Source organism: Sciurus carolinensis, chromosome 17, assembly GCF_902686445.1.
Source record: "Sciurus carolinensis chromosome 17, mSciCar1.2, whole genome shotgun sequence".
Taxonomy (NCBI): Eukaryota; Metazoa; Chordata; class Mammalia; order Rodentia; family Sciuridae; genus Sciurus; species Sciurus carolinensis.
The window spans coordinates 61381701-61409394 of record NC_062229.1 but is presented as its reverse complement, the minus strand read 5'-3'; the positions used below and the strand labels follow the sequence as shown (position 1 = coordinate 61409394).

Genomic DNA, 27694 nt, shown 5'->3' with positions numbered 1-27694 from the left:
GGGGAGGTACTGTTCTTTTCCATGCCTGAGCCCATCCAACCGAGTCTGAACCACACTGACCACCATTAAAGCTAGCTCCTGTCACCTAGCACCTGAGCTGGAGGGCAATGAAGGGAGATTGAGGTTCCCATGTCTCTCAAGAGTACATGGGTTACTCTGTCCTTTCCTGGTGGCCCTGATGGTCAGAGCGGATTAAGCAAGGCAGCAGAATAAGCCTTTAATCCCTTTGTTTATGGCCCTGAGTGCTGAGGGCTGGAGTGGATGCTCTGAAATCTTGCTCAGCAACTCCATCCTGTCCCCATGTCCATAGTCCTGAGATGGTCCAGGCTCTCAGATCTTAATATAAACATCTTGGCCAGGTGCAGTGGTGCACGCCTGTAATCCCAGTGGCTCTGGAGGCTGAGGCAGGAGGATCGAGAGTTCAAAGCCAGTCTCAGCAACTGAGTGAGACCCTAAGCAACTCAGCGAGACCCTGTCTCTAAATAAAATACAAAAAAGGGTTGGGGATGTGGCTCAGTGGTTAAGCTGGGTTCAATCCCTGGTTAAAAAAAAAAAAAAAAAAAAAAAAAAACAGAACTTATCACTGCCCCAAGCACTCCAACTGGCAACAGGAATCTGTGTCAATATCTACAGACTCAAAATATGCCTTCACCACTCTTCAGGTTCGTGGGGTGACTGGACACCGGAAGAACTATCAGGAAGCAGGTTTATTTAAGCAGCCGTGGTTCAGAGGGGATAATGTCTAAAAATCTCTGGACCCTGGGTCTGGAAAGTCTTTGAAACTTATCCCCAGCTTAGGGTACGGGGTGGTTAACATAACAGTGGGTAGTTACATGCCGGGTAACCTTGTAACCACTCTTAGGCTACACAGAGGTTTCACACGTTTTTACCAAGGAAAAAGAAATACTAACTTTTGTACAATGACCTCTCTCTTTTATTTTGTCTTCTTGTTTTGTTTTTTGTTTGTTTGTTTGTTTGGTACCAGGGATTGAACCCAGGAGAGCTTAACCACTGAGCCACATCCCCAGTCCTATTGTAATATTTCATTTAGAGAACGAACAGGATCTGGCTGAGTTGCTCAGGGCCTCACTAAGTTGCTGAGACTGGCTTTGAACTTGCAATCCCCTTGCCTCAGCCTCTGAAGCTGCTGGGATTACAGGCATGCGCCACCGCACCTGGCAACAATGAGCTCTCTTGAGACAGAGTCTATCATTACCTTTTGCTTGCAAACCTGACAGGTACAAGAAAGAGGAAGCTTCACACCACATTAAGCTCTCAGTGTGCATATATATATGTGTAAATATGTATATATACACATACCCACATATACTGTGCATGTCCTGGAAAGTTACATTATTAATGTATTAAGGTTAGAAGGGGAGAAAGGTGGCGTGGTGCCCATGTGCTTCATGAAATACAGTCGCATGTATTTCTGTGCATGTGCTGCCTAGAAATAATACAAGAGAAATGGAAGTTAATCAGTCCACTGCTTGGTTTTGGGGACCTGGGCAAGGAAGGGCAAGGGAGGTGCAAGGGAGACAGGGAGAAGATTTGGAAGGAGGAAGGGTGATGCTTTTGCTTCTAGTCTTTTTCCACCTACCACATGTCTTGGCCCCAGGTCTGCTTCTGAAATCTGACCCAGGATCCTTTACCTTTTGGTGGGGAATATCTTCCACCCATTAGGTCTCAAGTTCTCCATTCTGCAAGCATTTCAATGACCTTGACACAGGTGCATGAATATAGGCTGGAAATCACAATCTGGAGTTTATTATATAATTTATGATCATTGATATCATCAGTGACATCATTGCTGTTAATGAATAGTATTGCTAATCATTCACCTCTTAATTTTCTCAAAAGAAAAGACCTCTAAAAACAAAGATCTAGGGGCTGGGGTCGTGGCTCAGTGGTAGAGCGCTTGCCTAGCACCAGGTGAAGCACTGGGTTCGATTCTCAGCACCACATATAAATAAATGAATAAAATAAAGGTCTGTCAACATCTTAAAAATATTTTTTAAAATGATCTCTTTCAAAGTTACCGTAAGTGGTATGCATTTTGCTCAATTTAAGTTTTTAGGTATCCCATAAATGGGATCATGTGATGTAAGACATTAAGAGTAGAAGTGCATTTTATTTTAGAAATTAACATGCACCTAGCCTCAAAGAAGGTATAATCTTGTATTTTTTTTTTTTTTTTCAGTTAGAGAGTGGTGTTTCAAAAGATGACCAAAGTAAGAGATTCCAGTTATAAAATAACCAGACAATATAGGGGGCGGGGGGAAATCTCAGAATTTAGATGGTTAAAAATACCTCTAATTCCACCATCCTAGACAACCGCTCTTAAGTTTTTTGTATGTATGTTTCCAGGTATTTTTGCATACAGATAACTATCAGACTCCCATTGTAAAGTGGGACATCATGACAAAATGTTAGGACTCATCTCTCTTATCTAGAGCAGTTCTTTTCAGCCTCCTTCCTAACTGCACAAAAGTCAAACATATGACCTATTATCGTTAGTCCAATGTCATATAGCTATGGTTCTCCATTCAGGATCATACACTTATGCCCAACCTCATCCTAAAGCTCTCTGGCTTACAGTATATCTTAGATAAGTTTAGATGCTAGTGAAATAAATTATACACACACACACACATACACACACACACACATACACACACATAATTTTCATGGCTTCATGTTAGTCTATTAAAGTAACTATAACTTTTAGTGCATTCTGACCCTGTAGAGGGCAATGTGCTAATGAAATGGAGGTATGATCTCATTGGATGCTTATCAAAATCCTAGTCAAAGTTTTGTTTTGATCCTCATTTTACTTCCTTTATTTATTTATTTATTTATTTAGGTACTAGGATTGAGCCCAGGGGCGCATAACCATTGAGCCACATCCCCAGCCCTTTTTAATCATGTTTTCATTTTGACATAGGGTTTTGCTAAGTTGCTGAGGCTGGCCTCAAACTTGAGATCCTCCTGCCTCAGCCTCCTGAGCCACTGGGATTGCAGGTATGCATCACCACTACGCCAAGCATACGATCTCCATTTTAAAGGGGAGGCAAATTAAACTCAGGACGATTATGTTGCTCAGGTGACAAAGCTAGTAAGCAGAAGATTCCAGATTTGAACCCATGGGGTGTGATCCCAGAGTCCTGCCCCTCGACACAATGTCTACTCCTGCCATTATTCACATGCCCTTAACGAAAGACAACCAGGTCTTCCTTGTTGGTATGTGGGGTTTTCTTCATCTCATTTACTCTTTCTTATTCGTGATGGAATGATACACGTGTTCAAAGCAGGAAAGACTCTGTCCTGGCTTCTCAGTCTATCAGCAAGTAGGTGGGAGTTGGACCAGCCTCACCCTGTAACATACAGTCACTCAGAGCAGGTATGTTAGCGTGTTTCTTAAACAGCTTTGGTTGCTAGGCCGAGGGGTGAAGGGAAGGACTGATACAGGGGACGAGCTTCCAGATTGACTACCCTTGGCGACTCCATCGTTCTTTATCTCCCATCTCTCACTACGACCTGTCTGGAAGTTGGCAGAAGAGTGGAGAGGAGTTACAGATGGGCTACCCAGAACGGCTCCTGAGGTCAAAGTCTCCTGCAACAGCCACTAACGCACCCACCCGCAAAGGAAGGACAGGAATGCGGATAGAGCTCCCAGCACAAATGAGTTCCCATGGTTGTGTTAGACACACAAGCACATCCGTACTTGGTGTGTGTGTTGGTTAGGAGAGGAGCCCAGCCCCGGCCCTGCTTGCTTTTTGATGGATGGAGAAGCCAAGACAGATGATGTGCCTGGGAAATTAATTTCCTGCTGTCACCTTTTCTCCCCGAGGCTGTCTGGCCTCCTTTTGGCACTTCATCTTCCCTTGTCCCCTCAGACTTCGGCTTCCTTTGTCCATCCTCTTGACAGAGCTCACTGCCCCTTTCTGGGTCCTGGAAGTCATCTCTCTCCTCTGGACAGGTAGATCCTTCCACTTTTCAAAGTCCTCTCCGTTTGATCCTTGTCAAAGAAGAAGGGGCGGATTAGCCTCAAGTGACCGAGAAGGAGAATGAGGTTGACAGAGGTTAAGTGACGACCAAGGACACCACTAGTGGGTCAGCAAATATGTACCAGTTGTACTCTGTACAAAGGAAGTGGCTGGGAAGCAGGGGCTGTGGGATTCAGGGGTCTCCCAGCAGGGACCAGAGTGTGAACATCCTTCTCTCTTAACTCCTTGTGTCAGGCCCCTGGGAAAAATCTAGTCTAACGAATCTGTTTGGAAAGACCCATATAGCCAGGCGTGGTGATGCATGCGGCTCAGGAGACTGAGGCAGGAGGATCGTGAGCTCAAAGCCAGCCTCAGCAACTCAGCAAGGCCCTAAGCAACTCAGTGAGACCCTGTCTCTAAATAAAATATCAAAAAAGGGCTGGGGATGTGGCTCTGTGGTTAAGCATCCCTGGGTTCAATCCCCAGTACCAAAAAAAAAAAAAAAAAAAGAGAGCCCATATACCCTGCATATGGGTTAGGGTTAGGGTTATGGTTAGGGTTAGGGTTTCCTCTTTACCTTCTTGCCCCACCCAAAGTCGCAGTGTGGTCTCTGCCAGAGAAGTCGGCTTTGTTCTTAGCATTCACGTACTCCTTCAACAAACACTGAAAGCCAGCTGTGTGCTGGTGCTACTAAGAAGAGGCGATCAGATAAAAACACTATGACCTTGCCTTCCTGAGCTTGCAGTCTAACTGGGGGTTCAGACCTCTACCAGACACCCACAAAACCGATGGCAGCTAGGGAAGGGCTTTGAGGAAAACCTATGTGGTGAAGAAAACTGACAACCAGGCTCAGCCAGGTTTGTGGGACACTGTGTGGACAAGGCAGGTAGGGGGGTGTGGTTTTGCCATTGACTGACTGTTTGCAAGTCACCTCCGATGTTGATTGGAGCTGACCTCAAAGAATTAGCCCTTTGTGTCTCCATTATTGCATACCTGCCCTTCCACAAAGTACCTCTCGACTGGCCTCCCTGCCTATTCCCTTTGCCCCTTCCAGTCCTGGGTCATGTCCCCGCTTGAAACCCTCAATGGCTTTTCAGCGCCCCCCCCCCTTTATGGATTAGCAATAAATGGTTGGAAACTGACATTTTTAAAAATTTTGCTCTAATTAGTTATACATGACAGCAGAATGCATTTTGACTCATTGTACACAAATGGAACACAACTTCTCATTCCTCTGGCTGTACATGGTACAGAGTCACACTGTGCAATCATACATGTACATAGGGTAATAATGTGCATCTCATTCTACCATTTTTCCACCTCCACACCCCCTCCCCTCCCCTCACTTCTCTCTGCCCAATCCAAAGTTCCACCATTCTTCCCTAGCCTCCCCATCACCTGCTTATCAGAGAAAATTTTTGGCCTTTGGTTCTTTGGGATTGGCTTATTTCACTTAGCATGATATTCTCTAGCTCCATCTATTTACTGGCAAATGCCATCATTTCATTCTTCTTTAAGCCTGAGTAATATTCCATCATATATATATATATACCAATTTTCTTTGTCCTTTCATCTGTTGAAGGGCACCTAGGTTGGTTCCACAGCTTGGCTACTGTGAATTGAGCTGCTATAAACACTGATGTGGCTGCATCACTGTAGTATGCTGATTTTAAGTCCTTTGGGTATAAGCTGAGGAGTGGGATAACTGAGTCAAATGGTGGTTCCATTCCAAGTTTTCTGAGGCATCTCCATACTGCTTTCCAGAGTGGATGCACCAATTTGCAGTCCCACCAGCAGTGCCCTTAAATTATAGACCAATAGCCCTGATGCCTGCCTTACCCAGCAAGCTAGTGGCAGAACTGGCATGGGACTGTGGTTTGCAGTCCCTGCCACACCAATATACGGCCTTTCCAGAGACTTCTTTAGGTGCCTCAAAACTGTGGTGGTCTTTGAGATCTAGGCCTGTAGCTGAGGCTCACAATGGGTTAGATGGAGAAACCATCTGCATGTAACATTACAGATCTTCAGGTGAATCATTTAGTCCATTAAGGCTCCTAAGGCCGGAGGACTCATTTGGAACTTTTCCTCCGTAATTGATTTTCAGAGGACTTCCAAGGTCTCAACCGAGGACCAGCGTCCAGGGAGGGGGAGCTGGCCACTGTCTTTATGCTGTTCAATGAGCCCTCAGCCCTCCTTTTTAAACTAACTAACTTTGCTAAGTCAACAATAAACAGAAGCCACCTTTGTGACATCTCTCCACCCAAAGAAAGCCTTGTGAGGAAGCAGGGGGCAGTGTGGTGCCCACCAAGCCACCCAGGTAACACCACCTCCTGGGTAGCAAGGTCATTTCCTCCAGTCTCACAGCGGAACATACCTTGGCTCTGCCTCTCGAGGGGTCTTTATGCTCTAAACGCTGATGTGACTGCGTCACTGTAGTACGCTGATTTTAAGTCCTTTGGGTATAAACTGAGGAGCGTGCTAACTGAAGTGGGTCTGAAGTGTGACCAGGACACAGCTCAAAGGTGCCTGTTGTTCCCTCTCTGAACAGGAGCCGCAGCTTCCCCACCTTGCATTACATCCCAGAACCATGTAGCTTGTGTCAGTTTGGAGTGGTGGACGGTGGAGCAGAAGCAAAATGCTCTTAATAGGTGGCATGGGGCCAGAACTCAGGCACCTCAGCCAAACTACTAAGGGTTCTCCAGGTGGGGACAGTTCCCACTGGGTCAGAGCGCCCCAGAAGGAAGGAATCGGGTTGTAGCAAAAAGACCAGATGTTGGTCATCAGATGGTTTTAGTGACCAATTATGCTTCCCTTCCCCTCTTGGTTTTTCTGTCTACAAAGCAGACAGAATAGAACACCATGGTTCATTGCTCATTTACTAAGTGTCAGGTTCTGTACTAGAGGAAATAGATATCCTGGGGAACGAGGACACACAGTCCCTGGGTATGGGGGCTCCTACCTGTAATCCCAGTGACTTGGGAGGCTGAGACAGGAGGACTGCAAGTTCAAAGCCAGCCTCAGCCACTTAATGAGACCCTAAGCAACTTAGACCCTGTCCCAAAATAAAAAATAAAAAAAGGGCTGGGGATGTGGCTCAATGGTAAAGTACCCCTGGGTTCAATCCCTGGTACCAAAAAGTGGGGCAGGTGGGGGTTGGGAATATGGCTCAGTGGTAGAGTGTTCCTGGGTTTAATCCAGTACCAATAAAAATAAATAAATAGGAAAAAAAGGACCTAGACCTTGCCTGTGTGGAATTTACATTCAGGAAGGTAATGCAAAATTAAACTTATGATCATCTAATACTTATTTAATTCCACTTATGATGAGCATCATTGAGGGAATAAAATGAGGTGCAAATACTGGCTCAGGAGTGCCAGGTCACACATCATGCCAGCTGCTTTACATATAAAGACAATAACAGCAACTCACATGGCATTTAGTGAGCCAGGCACTATCTTAAGTGCACTTCATTTAATCCTCATTTTAAAATACCTATATGGGGACCATTACCCCCAATTTATAGTTAAGAACACCGAAGTGCTAAGAGGTTAACTTACCAAAATTCATGCTGGCACTAAGGAGCAGAGACACAGGACCTACACCGTCCGAGCAGAGAGTAATATACTCCCTGCTGCATCTTATCAGATCGTCTCATTCAATCCTTGCAACACCTGGGAAGCACTGTCCTCCTCTCCTTATCTGGGGCTTTGCTTTCTGCCATTGCATGTACCTGGAGTCAAGTGCAATCTGAAAATATGAAATAGAATATTCCAGAAATGAGCAACTTGTAAGTTTTAAATAACTTTTATTACAATGCATTGTTATAATTGTTCTAGTGTGTTGGTATTATTGCTAATCTCTCACTGGGTCTGAGATGTAAATGAAGTTTTATCATAGGTATGTAGGTAAAGGGGAAAAAAGCATGGTATACATAGGATTTAGTACTATTCCTGACTTCAGGCATCCACTGGGTCCTTGAAAGATAACTGCTTCAGTTGTGCACAGTGACCCACGCCTGTAATCCCAGCAGCTCTGGAGGCTGAGGCAGGAGGATCATGAGTTCGAAGCCAGCCTCAGCAAAAGTGAATTGCTAAGCATCTCAATGAGACTCTGTCTCTAAATAAAATATAAAATAGGGCTGGAGATGTGGCCAGTGGTCGAGTGCCCGAGTTTAATCCCTGGTACTCCCCCCACAGAAAGAAACCCCCTTCATACAAGGGGAGACTACTGTACTATTGTTAGTCCCGTTTTGCAATATGGACACAGATGCAAAGTGTGGTTCCACTGAGTTGGCACCGTGAGGAGGTGGTGGGGCTGGATGTGACCCACACGGCTGCCTTTCGGGGTAACTTGAGAGTGGGTCCCAGGTGCACCTCCATTGTTCACACTCTCTCTTCCCTGGCCCTCTTCTTACTCAGGTGTTCCTGAAGAGCGACCGTGTGGCCCGCATGGTGCAGAGTGGGGGCTGCTCGGCCAATGACTCCCGGGAGGTCTTCAAGAAGCACATTGAGAAGAGGGTGCGGAGCCTGCCCGAGATCGACGGCCTCAGCAAGGAGACCGTGCTGAGCTCCTGGATGGCCAAGTTTGATGCCATCTACCGTGGGGAAGAGGACCCCAGGAAACAGCAGGCCCGGATGACGGCTAGCGCAGCCTCGGAGCTGATTCTGAGCAAGGAGCAACTCTACGAGATGTTCCAGAACATTCTCGGGATCAAGAAGTTCGAACATCAGCTCCTGTACAATGCCTGTCAGGTAAGATGTCTCTCACCTGGGCCCAGAGCCCCTGGGTAAGCAGAGCTATGTTATGACTTTCGTGGGCTCCTTCCTGATAAGAAAACATTAAAATTTAACATCGTAGATAATAGAGACTAGATTATATTCATAGATTTTTTTATTAACCACTTAATATGTTTTATTTTTTATTGGTTCTTTTTAGTTAATGCATTGCAGTATAATCCATTTTGAAATAATTTTACAAGCATGGAGTATATCTTCTTCTAATTAGGACCCATTCTTATGGATGTGCACGTAGATTTTTTTTCTGATTTTATAACAAACTGAAATATAATTTTTCTGAACTGCTGGAAGTCCCTAGGATTGAGCTCATTGTGTGGAAGGGGTAAATTGTCCCGATGAGTAAGACCTGCTTTTCATGTGTCAAAAATGTCCAAAATCAAAACAATGACTCTTAAAAGATAGTTCTGCCTATGAAATAGGGGCTGTTTATCAGTTGAGTTTGTACTTCTTCAACTGAGAAGATGTAACACCTGGTCATCCAGAGCGATTATTAAAAAGAGAAAACTTGTAGAGATCTGAGTTTAATCATAGCCCTGTGTCAATCACATCATGAGTTTCTAAGTGTGACTAAGAAGAGACCAGAGACTTTGCTTGAACCCACATAAAATAGGTCTATCTTCTTTCTGGTTGGAGGGTTGGAAGCAAGTTGTCCTAGATCTTAATTTCCTGCATGACCGCACCATTATATTCATTCATTCAACAAACACTTATTGCGTCTACCTGGTACTACTTTGAAAATTTTAGTGCATTTCACTCGAGCATTTTTTACATGCACATTCCCAGTCCATAAACCTTAGAGATTCTTGTTCTGCAAGCCAGAGTAGAGTTCAGGAATCCACATTGGAAAATAAGGGCCCATTCCCATTCCCTTCTAAGAACTCTTAGGGAAACAGTTTGCTCTGATTTCCCTGGGCCAATTCAACCCCAACAGCAGGTTAAATTAAGACACTTAAGGGTATTAGCTAAGAGTTGCTCTCTGCTCAGAGTCAGACAGACCTCGGTAAATCCTAGCATGACCCCTTGCTAGCTTTGTGGCCTTGGGGTCTAGTTAACTTTCCTACACGAGTCTGCATTTATAATCAATTAAATATTGATTTAACCATATAAGGGAACACATGTAATCCAATAAAAGAGTTGTTGAAGAATAAAGCACTCAGGTGAGAAATTTTTCATTTGATACTAATAATTGAAAAAAAAATCTGACTATGAAACAGAATATACAGGTATAGCCCCACTTTTTTGGGGAAAAATAAAGAATAGAAAAAGTACTGATGGGCAGAAATGAAAATGTGAACTGTGTTTATCTTAACAGGATAGTATTATGGCTGATTTTTGTGATTTTCATTTGTGTTGTGTCTCAAATGTTCTGCCTTAAACTTAAGGTTATTTTTTAAATGGAAGTAAGTACCAAAATCTCTGCAGAGAAACAATCACAACAATGGGATAAGGAAAAAATAATCTTCTGAATAGTTTTGTAGACTTTTGACTATCAACATCCTACCTGTGTGATTTCTGAGTACCATCTGCCCAGTCATTGAATTTTTTTTTTCTTGTACACTGGATTGAACCCAGGGATGCTTAACCACTAAGCCACATCCCCAACCCTTTTTATATTTTATTTAGAGACAGGGTCTCACTGAGTTGCTTAAGTCTTTACTAAGTTGCTGAGGCTGGCTTTGAACTTGCGTTCCTCCTGCCTCAGCCTCCTGAGCTGCTGGCAGTACAGGCCAGACATACGACCATTGAATATTTTTTTGTTCAGTCAATTGCCAACTCACTTTTTACCCTGTCTGTATCTTAAGAAGTAATGCATATGAAATCACAACTTCAAAGTACTCATTTTTCTCTTTTTCAAAAAATATGCATTAAAATAAAACAGAACTATTAAAATAGAAGCTCTTCATAGTCGGTCCTTTTAGATCATCTCACAGCGTCAGTGAGATTTGGCCAGTGCCCTGATGTACAGAAGGTGGTGGGGCAGAGTTCTCTGCTGCTGTATCCCAAAATAGCCCGTGTTGATCAGAGCAGCTCTTATGTGAAACCTGTACAACCAGACAGCAAAGCATAGGTATAATTTGCCTCCCTTCTCTTCCCCCAGTGGCAACCTGTATATGGATGGGCAGGGGGACCTACTGCATGTCTCACATCCTATAATCAGATATCAGAAATTAGAGATTTATGGGCTTGCTTTTTCCTAGATGTCACTCAGATCTGTCACACCCCTGTCAACTCGCATGAGCAAGAATAAGAAAATGACATCATATTGCTTTCATCCTCACCCTGACTCCTCAATTATTTCTTATTTTTGTGTTTTCTGCTCTCCCCTTCTCTCTCCTCTCTTCCTACCCCCTCTCCTCCCTCCCTCCTTACAAGACAAAGTAATTCCTAGGCACTTCCAAAAATGTGCATAAAGTGTGCCTTTTAGGCATGTCACATCTGAGGGGAAGCCATAATCTCATTTCTGCTGTTGCTTTGGAAAGTTCCCATGATCTCTCTTTATGGGGACCTGCCAGTAGCTGCCATTTTCATCTCAAATGAAGAATGACACTTATCAAAGAGTGATTATATCAGTTACACATCCTTTGTCTATTGGAACATGAATTGTGTCTATCAAAACATAAAACCTAGAAACCTTAGCAAATGTCTCCCTGTTTGCACATGGAATTTTTTTTAAGTGTGTTTTATTTGAGAATGTGTGGATCAACCTTCCAGAACCAGTCGCTCATGTTCAACATAATATCCAATGTAAAATAATTGGCAACTCATTAGGAAATCAGGGTTGTTTTCATTTTTCATAGACCTTTGGGAGGAAGCAGTTCATTATGGAACTCTTTGAGCTAAAGCTAACTCAAAAAAAAAATAGAAAGTCATCTCTGAGATGGATTGGATCATCTGAAAAATCAGGCCAAGGCAGGACTGCTTTCCACCTTCACAAAATGCAGAACTGATGCTATTGACAACAATGATGTGACATTTAAAAGTTTTCCTAAGATGTACTATCCATCCCCTTCCCCTTAAGTGACCTCCAAATTTGCTGTTGGTTCAATGCCACGTGTCTACTCTCTGCCTGCTATCTGCTACTTCCTCTTCCTCTGCTCAATGACACCAGTTATCCTTAATTGCCTCTTTCTGAAATGTATGGACATTTCCCTTGAAAAACACCTTGGAGGTACATGTCATGAAGAGGCAAGCATAGCTTGTCACATTTTTAAGCCCTTAGCAAAGCCCCTTAGCTGATGTTGAAGGGTGGTGAACGAACCTGACCTAAAGAAATCAGTGATCCCCTTGAGCTTCATTTCTGTCCTTTGAACATGCCCTTCCTGGTTGGGTCTACTGATCACACTTAGTTCCTGGAACCATCAGCTGGAGGCTTCCAGCCTGCTCTGTGGCCACCACTCAGGCCCAATGGCCAGCAGAGATGACATGCATGTTCCAACTCTTAGGATGCGACAGTGTTCTTCTCCCTTCTGAATCTCTAAGAGATTTCAGATAAATCTAAAAGATGGGGCACATGATAGAGCTGCTAATTTTCTTAACACTTCATTTCCTTTCCCTCCAAACCATCAACAACATCAATGTGGCCTTTGATGATGTGGTTATCTCATTACAGTACTGTCTTCCTTGGACTTGATTAGCACTTGGCAGGTTTTCAGATAGTTTTATTAGGCTCTGAAGAGAAATTTCAAATTACCAGGCTTTCAGCTGTGACCCAGATTGCTGGGTGGTATCATACCTCATTACAGAGTCCTTAATCTCCATATAACTACATAACTTTTTTCCTGGTTCAGAAGTTCCCAAAAGATCTGTTGGCTGAAAATTTGCTTCTTGGGCCAAACTCTATTTCTTAAATCACTTTTTTTTGGCTCTAAGACAATGATATAGTCTTTGTATAATGATCGTCTTTCAATAAATAACTGTTGAAGACATATTTTAAAATCTGGGAATGGGTTGGTGGTCACGGCTATCTAATATTAAATACTTATTTAGAAACATACTCTCATTACTCATTCATTCAACAGCTATTTTAAGCATTTCCTGTGCAGTTGGTATCATGTGTAGTATGCCAGAGACTGCTATATGTCTTAATTTGTTTGGGTAAAGTCCCTGGTGTGGCTTCTGGCTCTCTTCTTCTTTGCCTGCCTCTTACCTTTGGATGAATTTTTTATGTGTTGTCCTGCTTGGAGCAACATATTTATTTTTGTTGTTTTGCTGCATAACTAATTACTACACATTTAGTGACTGTAAAGAATATCCGTTTATTATCTCCCATTATTAAACCTCCAAGTTTTTCTAGATAGGAAGTACAGATGGGACGTAGCTGAGTTTTGGGCTCAGGGTCTCACACAACTGGGATTAAGGTACTGCAGAGGCTGTGTTCACATGGAAGTGTTACAGGAAGTGACCCACCTCTGAGCTCCTTCTTTAGCCCCTCTTTGTCTTGCAGCTATGGAATTACTCAGTTTTGGCAACAGAGACTATAGTGGGAAATGAGGCTCAGGACACTGAAATCTGGAAGCAACACTTTATTAGTGGCGCCATGGCCCAGAGGGATGATTCCCAAAGTCTGAGCCCCGAGCACAGCAGGGCTTTTACTTTTATACATAAGTGAGTTTGGGTACATCAGGGCCAGGGACTCAGAGCAATCCTGTTGGAGGGTGCATTCTGCATTCCTATGTGGGTGCAGGCTTGTCAACAGCCCGGGACCCTTAGCTCATATGGCTTAGGGACTTTCCCTGCACTAAGCCTAAAGAGGGATCATCTGTCCCCATTGCTTTGTTTCCTGCTTCTGCTACTGTGGTTGTCTGTAAGGTCCCGTTAGCCACTGCAAGCCTCTATGGTTAGATTTAGTAAGCAGAGCTGCCATGTGTCAGCGTGCAAAGCCACAGCCTGTCACCTGACACTACTAACGTTCCCATTTTGCTCTACCCATGAGACAGAATGCTTGTTTAGATCTTTGATTTCCCGACTGAATCTTAACAGGATCACCTGGTGAAGTCAGGTCACTAGGATAATCTCCCTGTAGATTCATTTAAATTCAGGTGACTAAGAACTTTACATCTGCAAAATCTTGTGTTCATTCTTATCATGTACTGTTGACTGGAATCAGGTTGTAAGTTCTGCCCATACTCAAGGGAGGGGCCATACTAGGGCATAACTCACTGGTGGTCATGCTAAGGTTGTCTTAAGGTGCCCAGGTGACTTGTTCCTTCCGGTATCAATTTAAATGTGAACTTTTTAGGGAAACTCCTTATTCTCTTTTGTTTGTTTGCTTTTCTGAAACAGATCCCTGTTTATTACTATGATAGCACTTGACACAATCTGAAATTACTTACTTCCTTACTGTTGATCTCTATCCCTAGTCTATTTTTTTTCCTTTCTTGTTTTGTCCATGCATATTAATGAGATAGGATAATGGACTTTGTCGTGGAGTATTTGTACATGCAAAACTATTTCTTTAAGTGCAAGAACCATATCTATTGTATTCACCACTATATTGACCAGCACTCAGTACAATGGCTGGCACAAAATAGATGCCCAATTAAATATTTACTAAGCCTGTAAGTGCAGAGGCCCAACCATTTGTGACCTCCTAGGATTAAATGCCCACAATGCACAAAGATGTGTCTTTGGTCATTTTTTTCCCCCAGTGATGCAAAGTATAACAGTGTAACAGGCCTGTCAGTCTGTGACCTCAATCCACCTGCCAGTCACTCCTATTTTATAATGTGGATATCACCTGAGGGTCACACTGTTCTTCTGGGGATAAACTTGCCCTCTGGTTACACTTAACTTGTCCCTTTCATCATATGTTTGACCAAAAGGGGACAGAAATTCAATCTTGTCTTTGCAAAGTCATGCACCACCTTTAAGAGTTCTTAACTATTTGATGGACTTCCAGTTTTGAATAACTTGGCATGCCAGATGTACTAATTTCAGCATTCTTCGAGTGTAAAAAGAGCTCAAATTGTGTATACCACAGGGACGTGACCTGTTCAATTAGTAGAGACAAAACTGAAGTCATGGATGATGTAGGGAGCGTAGGGCCTGACAGCTATATTTAATTTCCCAGAGCATTAATTTTCTGATGATCCCATTGTGATTTTTTTTTCCTAGCTCTCTATCAGTGGTTACTAGAAACATAGTGAGATGTTTCTGATTGTGCCTGCTGTTACTGAGAGACGAACAGCAACAGAGAACTGAAATTGAAAGACAGTGGGTATCCTGCATCCGAGGAGTAGGGAATTGGGCATTTTCGCTGCAGTCTTCAAAACTGCTATAGACATTTCAGCAATTCGATCTTTTCCCTTCCCTTTGTTGCCAAAAATGGAATCACAAATATGCTTGTTTACTCACAACGCTTTCATACGTATGGAAGCTCGGAATCGTAATCAGAGGTGTTAAAGAAGTGTCCTTTCCGAAAAGGACATTTCAGAAAGAGTATTTTCTCCTTTTCCACCTTTTGCCACATGAAAGCTATTATAAGTCATCTAGCGCAACCTTGCAAATAGATATATTTCACCAGCCTTCTGACATGTTTCACCAGCCCGGACTCCCCACGGTGGTGACTTAAATATCCTCCGTCTTCCAGTGAGAAGCCTTCTGCTTTTTAATAACTGAGACCTAGAAGGAGCAGAAGGTTGGGAAATACAGTGTAGTAGACTGGTTTAATTTTGTTTCCCTTTTTGCTTCAATTCTTCCTGAACATGTGAGTAAAATGCATTATTTTTCTTCCTTTTGTGGCGGATTCAGTCAGTGGAGGTCGTATGAGCTATGTTCTGACCTTCAGCATGAACCATAATAACACATCCAATATTAAGCATTTACTGTGTGCCAGGCAATACGTCTAGTACCACACACACACACACAAACATACACACACATATACACAATCATGTAAAATCCTCACAAGAAGTCTGTAAGGTAGACGTTTCACCCATGCATTAGTCAGCTTTTCATCATTGTGACCAAAATACCTGACAAGAACAATTTCGAGGAGGAAAAGTTTATTTTGGCTCATGGTTCCAGAGGTTTAGTCCATGGTAGGCTGACTCCATTGCATTGGGCCCGAGGTGAGGCAAAACATCATGGCAGATGGGCATGACAGAGGGGCACTGCTCTGTTCATGTGACCAGGAAGCAAAGAGAGGAAGCAGAAACGACTCACCCACGGGGAAGATGTGCCCTTTCAGGGTAGGCCTCCAGTGACCCACCTCTGCCCACCAAGCTCCACCTGCCCGCGGTCACCACCCAGTCAGTCCATTCAAACTAGGATGTGCTGATGAGGTGACAGCTTCCACAATTCAGTCATTTCACCTCTGAACATTCCCGCATTAACCCAAGCGCTTTTGTGGGACACCTCATATCCAAATCATAACAATCCATGTTTTAATAAAGATGCTAAAAAGAAACTAGAGAGCGAGAAATGGTGAACAGTGTTTCTGAGGTCAAATAGTCATTCATCAGCAGAGCAGGGATTCGAATTCAAAACATGATTCCAAAGACAACTCTTAAACTCAACTGCTGAAAACAGTGTTACATCATCTTTTCTAAATCTTCACAAGTAGTTGAACTTTTCTGTAGATATGAAAGTTTTGGGAGATTTATTGATCCTCTCTCTACCCTAAGAAGATAGGGATATGAGTGTCTGACTAAATCTTTTGAGTCTCTTCTTAAATAGCCTGCTCATTTTTTTTCCCCCTAAAATTTACTGAAGGAAAAGAAAGGCCAGTTGAGGACCTATTTCTGTGCTAATTTTAATGGATGCGGTATGTGTTCAATAGAAACTGGTTACATATGTTTGCTTCACTCACTGGGGCTCTACCATATTGATACATGTATTTCCTGTTTTCATTTTGAAACATACTTCACAAAAGATGGTTGAAGAATAGGAAATGCTTCTCTTTCTTGCCATGTCATTGCTTATGTGATCCAGTACTGAATGACCTGAATAAAATGGCTACTTTGTGTTTCACAATATACTTGTAGCTGGGCCCAGTGACCTCAGAAATTCAAAAGCCTGTAATCCCAGTGGCTCCAGAGGCTGAGGCAGGAGGATTGCAAATTCAAAGCCAGTCTCAGCAATGGTGAGGCACTAAGTAATTCAGTGAGACCCTGAATATGAAGGATGGGGATGTGGCTCAGTGGTTAAGTACCCCTGACTTCAATCCTTGGTACCAAAAAAGAAAAAAGAAAAAAAAAATGCAATTGCTCTTCAGAGGAAAAATACCTAGAAAAGCATACAAGAAAACTGAAACTATGAAGTTTTTAAATGAAGAATTAAATCAGGGGTTAGTAAATGTTTTCAGCTTTGTGGGCCCTGTAGTCTTTGTACCAACAACTTAACCTGTTGTTAAAACAAAACAAAAAAAAGCAACCATAAACAATATAAAAACATATGGACATGGTTTTGTTCCCATAAAACTTTATAAAAACAGGCATTTAGCAGATTTGACCCAAATACTGCCATTTGTCAACCCCTGAACTAAACAATTATCACATAATAGCAAAAATTATTCATTTTCCAAAAAATTATTCTATAAATAAAAGATTTTATCTTTTCAACCCAAAAAAGTTTTAACATAAAACTTAGCCCATGCAGTCTGTGAGAGGAAGAAAGGGATGGTTTTATTTATAATCTTGGAATTGAAGACGGAGTCATTGTGCAACACAGAAGCCAAGCATGTTTTGTTAGCTTTTTATTATTTTAGACTTGTTATGGGCTGTGCTCCCTACCATCATTAATCTAGGATAAGCATCAGTGTGCTTGTACATAAAGTGGAGATAATAACAGAATGTGCCTTGCTGCCTTCATTATGATGCTGTGATAAAGTAATGAATAAATTAATATCAAGCTTGGCATATATACATTTTTAAAAATATAAACTATCAGTATCATTTTTTATTATTGCCTCTTGAGCCAAGACTTGTCCCATGTTTGGGGATTTACCAAGAGGTGATCTCTAGATCTCTGGGTGATCTCTAGATATGCGAAGACTTCAAAATAGTTATGATTCAATAACAGAATTGTGCAAACTTTAAACATGGAACATCAGTGATTATAAAGAGACTCCAATGTAAACCAATGAAAAGATGTGTGAGTCAGCTTTTCATTTTTATGACCAAAAGACCTGAAAAGAACAACTTAAAAAAATTTAACTTGGCTCATGATTTCACAGGTTCAGTCCATGGTTGGCTGAATCCATTGCTCTGGGCTCAAGAGGAAGTAAAACATCATGGCAGAAGGAGGTAGCAGAGAAATCTGCTCAGTTTGTGACAGCCAGGAAGCAGAGAGAGCTGAGTGCAAGGAGCTAGGTATAAATCTGACATGTCCCCAGTGACCTACCTCCTCCAGCCACATCCTACCTACCTATAGTTACCATTCAAATTATTACCCATTAACCTATTCAGATTATTAGTGCATCAAATGGAGACTCCACTCATTTGGCTGCTGCTCTCATGAGCTGATCATTTCACCTCTGAACATTCCAGCATCGTCTCACACATGGGCTTTTAGGGGCTCCTCCTGTCTAAACCATAAGAAGAGGAGGTGGAAATGATTGCCCAGATTTGATCAGTACATATCGTGTACATGTATTGAAATATCATACTGTATCCCTTGATTATGTACAATTGTTAGGCATTAATTTAAAATAAAATAAAGATTAAAGACTCAACAAAATAACTGGAGTTACAGAGCTTTTGGCTTATATTCTAGCTCTGCTGCTTAGTGTGTGAGCATGAGTCAGTCAGCTAACTTCACCAAGCCTCATTTTCTGCACATGTAAAATGGGAATAATAGCCACCTTATAAGGTAAACAGTGCTAGTTATTATTATCTGGCATCCATTCATCGAATTCCTATGTCTTGGGAAAATTCCATTCTGATAAGTAATGATTGGACCAACCAGGGTTGGACTGGTTCTCTGGTGTGGGTTGTTGAAATCAAATAATCCCAGTGTGCCAGGGGAAAATGTGAAAACTGGACACAAGGCTCTTGCCTTCAAGAGGTGGACAATGTTGTTTGAAGGAACAAACTCACATGTAAGCACAATTACCCAGAATACAGAGTCGATATGGGAAAAAATAGATGATTAGAATCCACAGTGGCTGTGTGACTCTAAACTCAGCAATTTCTTATATAGGTAACATTTATCAATTAGTTTCTCCATAAAATAGTTATTAATAACTACCAGGTAGAAGTGAGGTATATAAAGATCCTGCCACTTGATAGCAACTCAGTAAATGGTAGTTTGGGTTGGCCATGGTAGTTAGTGGCAATGTTAACAGAAGTGGTAGAGATGGAAGCATAAGTAAGATTCAGCAGCTGGAGGGCTTCGGAGAGCTCATAAAATGGTGAGGTTTGGTGGGTCATTGGCTGCTCCACAGAGGCACGAGTTAAATTGGGGTTAAATGATGAGAAGACGGTTTGCACTAAAGAGAGATTCTATGAGATGTCTGCAATCCTTTGTTCCCAGTGATGGACTAGAGCAGAAAATAAATTCTCTCTTGAATATAAGTGGTGATTAAATAATCGGTCTCAATTCTTCAGTCCTCTGAATTAAAGAATTAAAGTTGAACCAGCAGCCAGGGCCTTTGGAGCATTTGGTAGACTTCTTCACCTCTCGACTTAGAGCCTCTCTATGGCATTTGCTTTGTCAAAGGGTTGTCAGCAGTCAGAGAGCAGAGTGCTTGACAAATGTGGGTACCCGTAGTCTCGCTGCCACCTCACTTTGGTGATCTTGCAAGAGAAGATCAGACCACAGGCATTTGTTACCCCTCTCACCTGGGTCTCAGCATGATACACATGGAACAAACCTAACTCAATGTGCAGACTGGAAGAAGGTCCTACCAGGCCACTGGCTAAAACCTTCAGCCATGCTCAGTCTAGATCAGCAGAAACACAGCTAGGTCATAGAACCCTGAGCATGATAATAAGCATGAGTTAGTATTAGTCAGAGTTTGAGGGTGGTTTGTTATCCAGCATTATTGTGGCACTAGCTGACTGATACATACAACAAGTACACATTTTGAATAGCAGATGATTAGTAAGATACAGATGCAATCATAATGGTACCAGGGGCTGGTAATGTTAACTACGAACCTCTCTTTATTATGGCAACTATTCTAATCCAGAATCTCTTCCTTGCCTCCCGTTCTCTTCTTGCCTCCCGTTCTCTGCATTCAGCCTGAATTGTCTGCTTCTCTGGACTGTGCTGGTGCACTTGCTTCCTGGCAGCAGTGCCGATCAATATTGACTTTAAAAGGCTCCTTTTGTGAAATTGGAAGGAAGGAGAAAGTAGGTTGGTCGAGGCCAACATTTGAAAACTCAAGTTCAATGACGTTCTTCCTTGTTTGAGATCAGGAAGTCTGAAATCCATATTCTTAGGGATAATTTAAGTTTCCAAGGAAACTTAAGACATCATTAGAAACCTGCAAGGCCCTTACCTTTATAAGGGGTGTGTATTTTGGACTGTTATGACTATGTGTATTGGCTCGTTGTTTCTTGATAACGAACTACCTCAAACTCAGTAGGCTAAAACAAGAAGCATTTGTTACTGCTCATGAGGTGACAAATGAACCAAATGGTTCTTCAGGTCTGGGCAGGGCTCACTCATGTGTTTTCTGTCAGCTCCGGGTTTGATAGGAAGCTGTGTTCTGCTTGGGGATCAGATCGCTACAGACTGAAGTGGGATAAATTCAGCTGTGCTAAAGCAGCCACCCAACAGTGTTCTAAGTACGCAGACAGAAGAGTGCAAAGGTTCTAGAAGAATCCATGCAAAACAATTGCACCATTGCTTCTGGTGTATTCTACCAGCATAGGGACCCACAAAGTCAGCTAAGGTGCAAGAGGAGGCGCAGCAGACTCCATCAGGTTCAGGATGCCCATGGTAGGGCTACCATCAGAGTGCAGGGTCACGGGAACTGCTAAATCTACCCCAGTCCCATGATGGTTGTTGACTGCCCTATTACACAGCTGTTTAAAGCCAGTACTGTTGTCAGCAGGGGATGGGTTCCAAGGGCCTCTGTGAATACCAAAATCCAAGGTGCTCCAGTTCCTTGTAAAAAATAGTGCAGTATTTGCGGATAATTGGCACATCTCCACATGCTTTAAATCATCTCTGGATTACTTATACCAAACACAATGTGAATGCTATGTGAGGAGTCATTATTCTGTATTGTTTAGGGAATAATGATAAGAAAAAAAAGTCGGTACATGTTCAGCACAGATACTATTTTTCCTCTAATATTTTAATCCATAGTTGGTTGAGTCCTCAGTTTTTGAACTTGTGGATACAGGGAGTCAACTAAACATATTCAATTTATTTTACCGATTTCTTTTAGAAAACAAGCAATGTTTCATTAGGAAACTCATAATAATAGTTTTATATATATGTATATAAATAATACAAATATATATATAATTTATATATATTTTTTTTGGTACCAGGGATTGAACCTAAAGGTGCTTTACCACTGAGCCATATCCCCAGCCCTTTTTTATATACCTGTTTTGTTTAGAAGGTCTCACTGAGTTGCTTAGGGCCTCACTAACTTGCTGAGGCTGGCTTCGAACTTGCAATCCTCCTGCCTCAGCCTCCCGAGCCGCTGGGATTATAGACATGCGCCTGCATGCCCAGCAGGGAACTATTTTTACTGATAACCTAGGGGGAAAAAAAAAAAACAAACTAAAGATAAGAAAGAAACAACACTGTAACAAAGATTTAGGGTTTAAAGTTCATTGCTGTCTGTTAATGAAAAGAGAACCAAAATTTTTAAATAGGAAACTATTTTTGTTCCTAGGAAACTATTAGGAATTGTAGAAAAAAATAAATCCAGTATTGTTTTAAATAGTCAGTTTGAACAGTCATCAGCTTGTTCTCATGGTTTCAAAAGACTTTCAGAGAAAAGAACATATTTTCTCCCTAATCTGTTTGTCACTGAGAAGCATTAGCCACTTCAGTATGTCACTGTGAGAGGGGCAGGCATTGCTTTTCTGACTCAAAGTATTGTCTCGGTTACAATAAAAGCAGAAAAAAAACTCAAAGAAAGGGGAAGCGAGGAGGAAATTAGGTGTATACAGCTGTATGCACCCTTTGTGATAAAACAGCATTCAATCATGCATTATTCAATATGAACTGAGTCTATCATATGTCAGGCAGTGTCCTGGGAACTGGGGATCCAGCAGCAGATGTGACAGCAAGATCTCCGCTCTCCTGAAGCTGAAGCTTAATGGGCGAAACAAGCAAGAGCATAAACAAATATACCAAGTCCTATCAAGAGAGATTAGGGCTGTAAAGAAAACACAGCAACGCGAGAGGGGCAGAGGACAGCGGTGATAGTTTAGATAACGTGGATGGAAAAGAGAAGTCTCTCTGGGAGACAGCGGCTCCTAAGCTCAGGCCCAACAGAAGTGAGGGAAGCAATTCAAGACACGAGGGAAAGGGAAGTGCTTATTATTATTATTATTTGATTCATTGTACACAAATGGGGTACAACTTTTCATTTCTCGGGTTGTACACAAAATAGAATCACACCTTTTTGTGTAATCATACATGTACATAGGGTCCTAATGTTTTCTCATTCCATTATCTTTCCTTCCCCCGTCCCCTCCCCACCCCTCATTTTCCTCTACACAATCCATCCTTCCTCCATTCTTCCCCTCCTCCCCCATTATGTATCATCATCCACTTATCAGAGAAAACATTCAGTTTGGTTTTTGGGGGGATTGGCTTATTTCACTTAGCCTGATATTGTCCAACTCCATCCATTTACCTGCAAATGCCATAATTTTATTCTTCTTTATGGCTGAATAATATTCCATTGTCTATATATCCCACAGTATCTCTAGTAACAAGAGCAATGCAAATTAAAACTATCCTAAGATTTCATCTCACCCTAATTAGAATGGGTATTATCAAGAATATGGCAGCAATAGGTGTTGGCGAGGATGTGGAGAAAAAGGTACACATTGCTGGTGGGAATGCAAATTGGTGCAACCACTCTGGAAAGCAGTATGGAGATTCCTCAAAAAACCTGGAATGGAACCACCATTTGTCCCAGCTACCCCACTTCTCAGTTTATACCCAAAGGACTTAAAATCAGCATACTACAGTGACACAGCTACATCAGTGTTTATAGCAGCTCAACTTACAATACCTAAATAGAACCAACCCAGATGCCCTTCAACAGATGAATGGATAAAAAAACTGTGTGAAGTGGCTTTGATAAAAGAAGACAATGAGCTAGGTTTAAAGGACACTGGCCCATATAAGTAGGTTGCCATGGTTGCAGCACAGAGACAAGTAGAACCTGCTAAGAACTACGTTCAGAAGGATGGACCGAGGACAGATCACCCAGGATATGGTTAGGAGCTGGGATTTATCCCAAGGAGGAGGAAAGCTCATTGAAGGCTGATGAGTGAGAGGCTGACAAGATCTGGTAGAATAAAAGACACAAGCAAGGTCTCTGGAAACTTGTGTGACTAGCTTACTTAGCTGGATTTTAAAAGCTTAGTAAGTCTATACTTTGCAAACAGAATTGTTTGCCCTGGTCCTTGGATTTCTGCAATTGTCTAGGAATGCAATGTATCACCAGGAATGAACTAGAAAGAAGTGAAGTCCTCCTTTGGTTCCCCACTCCTCTTAATTCAGTGTAACTTCTTTTAAGGAAAAAGAAACTGGCCATTTAATTTATCCTGTGTAATTTTTTTCAACACCTTTATTTATTTATTTTGTACCAGGGATTGAACCCAGGGGTGTTTAACCACTGAGCCACATCCCCAACCCTATTTTGTATTTTATTTAGACATAGGGGCCCGCTGAGTTACTTAGGGCCTCGCCAAGTTGCTGAGGCTGGCTTTGAACTCTCGATCCTCCTGCCTCAGCCTCCCGAGTTCCTGAGATCACAGGTGTGTGCCACCAAGCCTGGTGGTTTTACTCTTAGTATCGTTTCTTCCATGGAATGAGATGAGAAGTCATAGAACTAAGGTATCAGGAATGCTTATGCAGGAAATGATAAAATGGTTTACTTCAGAAATTGTTTTTCCCAGGTGAATACACCTATAAACTACTCCAGATGGCTGGTTTTGTGTACAAGTTTTACTCTGTTGGTTATCTTACCTAGTAGATAGTCTTTTAGGTCATTTGTTCGTGCTATTTATCTATAAGCTTTATTGGGATGAGCCATATTTTTTAAAAATTCTGTTGGAAAGTAAGGTGCTGTGGAATATCAGATCACACAATTCTCTTGGTGCTGACACTTCCCTTCATTTCAAGTTAGGTAGTTGGCGCCACTGTATTTGATCTTCACAGTTCCCAGTGGGGCAAGAGGGGTTTTTCCTATTGCCCCTGGCAGATAAGGGAAATGGTACCCAGATAAGTGAAGGACTGGGTTCAAGGTCACACTGGTGGCAGACTTAGAGCTAGAACCTGTCACATCAACCTCCACATCTGAATCCTTGCTGTCTTACGTTGCTTCTGATGCTGCGTCAATGGAGCCAGTTCCCCTTCAAAGCAAGCAGGCCCTGCTGACTGTGTTAGTTGGGTATAGCCTAAGATGCCGGAGCTGAGACCCAACGTGCTTTATGTTTTTCTGATGTAAAAGTCTGAGCCAGTACTTCTCCAATTTTGTGATGTCATCATCTGCACCAGTATTACCATCTCCACCTCCACAGCCAGCCCCTAAGAAGAGAGAAGGAGACTATGAAAAAACTTCTACTTTTGAAGGTTATAATGTGGAAGTTGTTCTCATTGCTGTAACTCTGTTCCACAACCACATCTCTTTACCACAAAGCCTGAGAAGTGTGGGCCTCAAGCGGGTCAACCATCTGACCAGTGTCTTAGTCAGCTTTTTGTCCCCGTGAACAAAATGCCTGATAAGAACAACTTAGAGGAGGAAAGACTTATTTTGGCTCTTGATTTGAGATGTTAGTCCAGAGTTGACTGGCTCTAAGGCAGAAACATCATGGCGGAAGGGAATGGTACAGTTCATGGCAGCCAGGAACCAGAGAGACAGACAGACAGATGTGCATACATACAGAGAGAGAGGGGGGGGGGGAGAAGGAAACCAGGACAAGAAAGAATGCTCAATGGCATATCCCTTGTGACCCACCTCTTCCAACCATGCTCAGCTGCCTACAGTTACCACCCAGTAATTCATTCAGTTGCTAATCTATAAATGAATTAATCCACTATTGAGGTTACAGCCCTCTTGATCCAATCATTGCCTAAAAGCTCTGCTTAGGAACCTTGGCGCATTGGAAACCATGCTTTCAACACATGTGCTTATTCAGGGACATTCCAGATCCATACCATAACCCCCTGCTAAAATTTGGGGGGAATCAAGGAATCCCTAGTTGCCTCTACCACTTTTACAGAATCTTTCATGATTATTAAGTAATATTAAAGATGCTTGAAATAGTACAAAGGATAATAGCTTCAACACCTTCACACTCACTACCTAGGTTAATAAATACACATTAGAATCCCTGCAACTCGGGAGGCCGAGGCAGGAGGATCACGAGTTCAAAGCCAGCCTCAGCAACTTAGTGAGACCCTGTCTCTAAATAAAACATAAAAAGGACTGGGGATGTGACTTGGTGTTTAAACACCCCCTGGGTTTACTCCCCAGTGTCAATCAATCAATTAATGCACATAGTGATGTCTGAAGTCTCACTCCCTCACCCTTTCTCAAGCATACAGTACCCTCATACTATTTCTCAAAGACAGCACTTTCATTACCGATCTATGTACCCTGAATAGGCCTATAGCAGTGCTTTGACTATTTTCAAACTTCTTATACATTATATTGAACAATGGGTCTCTGCCGCTGCTTTTTAGAACTCATCATATTACAGAGGTCCATTCATATTGATATTTGTAGCTCTATCCATTTTCTAAGTGATTCATCATTATGGAAAAACTGTCATTTATTTACTCAATAAAATATTCCAACTAGGTTTTCTACTGGAAAAAAAAAAGGCCATTATAAATAGTCTTATACATGTTTCCTTGTATGCATGTCCAAGAATTTCTCCAGGGAAAGAAAAATTACAGGGACATGAGGTTATTGTATCTTAAAATTATTAGATATTACCGCTCAGTATATGTTAATGATGCTTTGCCTCGAATAGAACATAAGCATTAAAATGTTGACAGAGAATTGTGGTTCAATGTAAAATTGTTTGATGAAGCAGCTGGATCTCTCCTACAGAGCTGTGCAGAGGAAAAGACCCAGCAATAACATACCTTGGTACATGTCCAAGGGAAATTTGTGCCTTTTTTCACAAAAAGATATGCACAAGAATATTTTTAGCAGTGCCATTCCTAATAACTCCCAAACAGAAAATCCTTAATATTCACCAACAGTCAAATGGATATATTGTGGCATATTCCTAAGAAATTATTGCTACATTCAATAAAAAGGATGAATCTCACAGATGTTCTATCAGCAGAAAAGAGCCAACTGGGTGTGTTGGCTCACTCCTGTAATCCCAGAGGCTTGGGAGGCCGAGACAGGAGGATCGCAAGTTCAAAGTCAGCCTCAGCAACTTAGTGAGGCTCTGAACCACTTAGACCCTGTCTCAATAAGAGGGGTGGGGCAGGGACTGTGGATGTGACTCAGTGGTCCAGTGCCCTTGGGTTCCATTCCTCGTGCCAAGACAACAACAACAAAATAGTCAAAAGTCAACAAGAAGATACTCTATGATTTTATGCCAATGAAATTCAGGATTAGAAAAAAAAATTAATCCATGTTGATAAAATGAGAATAATGGTCCCTTGAACTGGGAAAGAAAGGAGGGACTTGGTAGGTACCAATTTAAAGGTATACCAGAGAGCTTCTGGGATGATAAAACTGTTCTTTGCCATGTCCAAAGTGGTACCCTCATTGAATAAGATTCAGTGCCTCGATTGCACCAGCCACATTCTTTTGTAACTAAATTTATTTATTGGTATATTTAATGTGTAAGATCATCTGTTAAGATGGTTCACTCAAATGCTATCTTCTAAAGTCAGCTGAAATAATCTTCTGTACCATTACAGTATCAAAATTATTTACAATTAGATGCACTGTTTTATAGTTTGTTTTCTCTTCCTAGACGTGCCTTTTTACATATTTATTTATTTTTAAAATTTATTTATTTTTATTTAATTCTTTTTTAATGTCAAAATACCAGTCACGTTTTTTACACTCAGTAGCCTCACATGGCTTGTGGTTGGAATATTTCCACTCACACGATGCCCCAGTGAGATTATGGTAACTTGGGTGTGAACATGTGGACAAATTCAGCAAGCTGTACCCTTCAAATTTATACCGTACGTGTGCCTTGAAAATAAAATACACTTCAAAATAAACAGGTGTGCTTTATAAAATGGAAAGGAAGGAGAGCAAGAAAAGAAAGAGGAAAAAGAAACAAATCTTTCAGGGCCTTTCTACTTGATTTGTGATATGAGATCTAGCACAAACTTAAGAGAAAAGAGGCACAAAAGTAGCATATTAATGTGACTTTTTAGATGGAGACTATTTCTCTTTAATTTTAGTTAGTCCCCTTCTAAATTTGCAGGTTGGGCAAATGATCAAACCCAAATAAAAACTCATCTCTCAGGCAAGTGGCCTCAAATCCTCAAATGTCCTTGGATGCTGTCTTGATACCTTTGCCTTTGCAATATTTCTATGTAACTAATTTTTGTTGCTAATTTGATTCCGTCCTGAAGTGTGGCTTCAATCATTTTCTCTCCAGCACTTGCATCTTTGTTTGTGGAGAGATGTGTGACCCTCACAGAGCAATACCCTAGATTAAAGTGGTTTTTGCAAGTTAATTAGACAAGGAAGTTTCATCTTTGTCACCCAAACCTGATTAACCTATAGCTTATCTTACATTCGCAATAAAGAATGCATTTTGGTTCCTGTTCATT

At 41.8% G+C, this 27694-nt stretch overlaps 1 protein-coding gene across 18 annotated transcripts in view; it reads left to right on the top strand.

Moving 5' to 3' along the window:
* Cadps (calcium dependent secretion activator) overlaps nucleotides 1-27694 on the top strand; it is a 488152-nt gene that overhangs the window by 109616 nt on the left and 350842 nt on the right. For all 18 annotated transcript variants that reach the window (XM_047531270.1, XM_047531267.1, XM_047531269.1 and 15 more), the window contains exon 3: nucleotides 8405-8737. In XM_047531270.1, the coding sequence (XP_047387226.1) occupies nucleotides 8405-8737 (333 nt within the window). The remainder of the gene's footprint in view (nucleotides 1-8404; nucleotides 8738-27694) is intronic.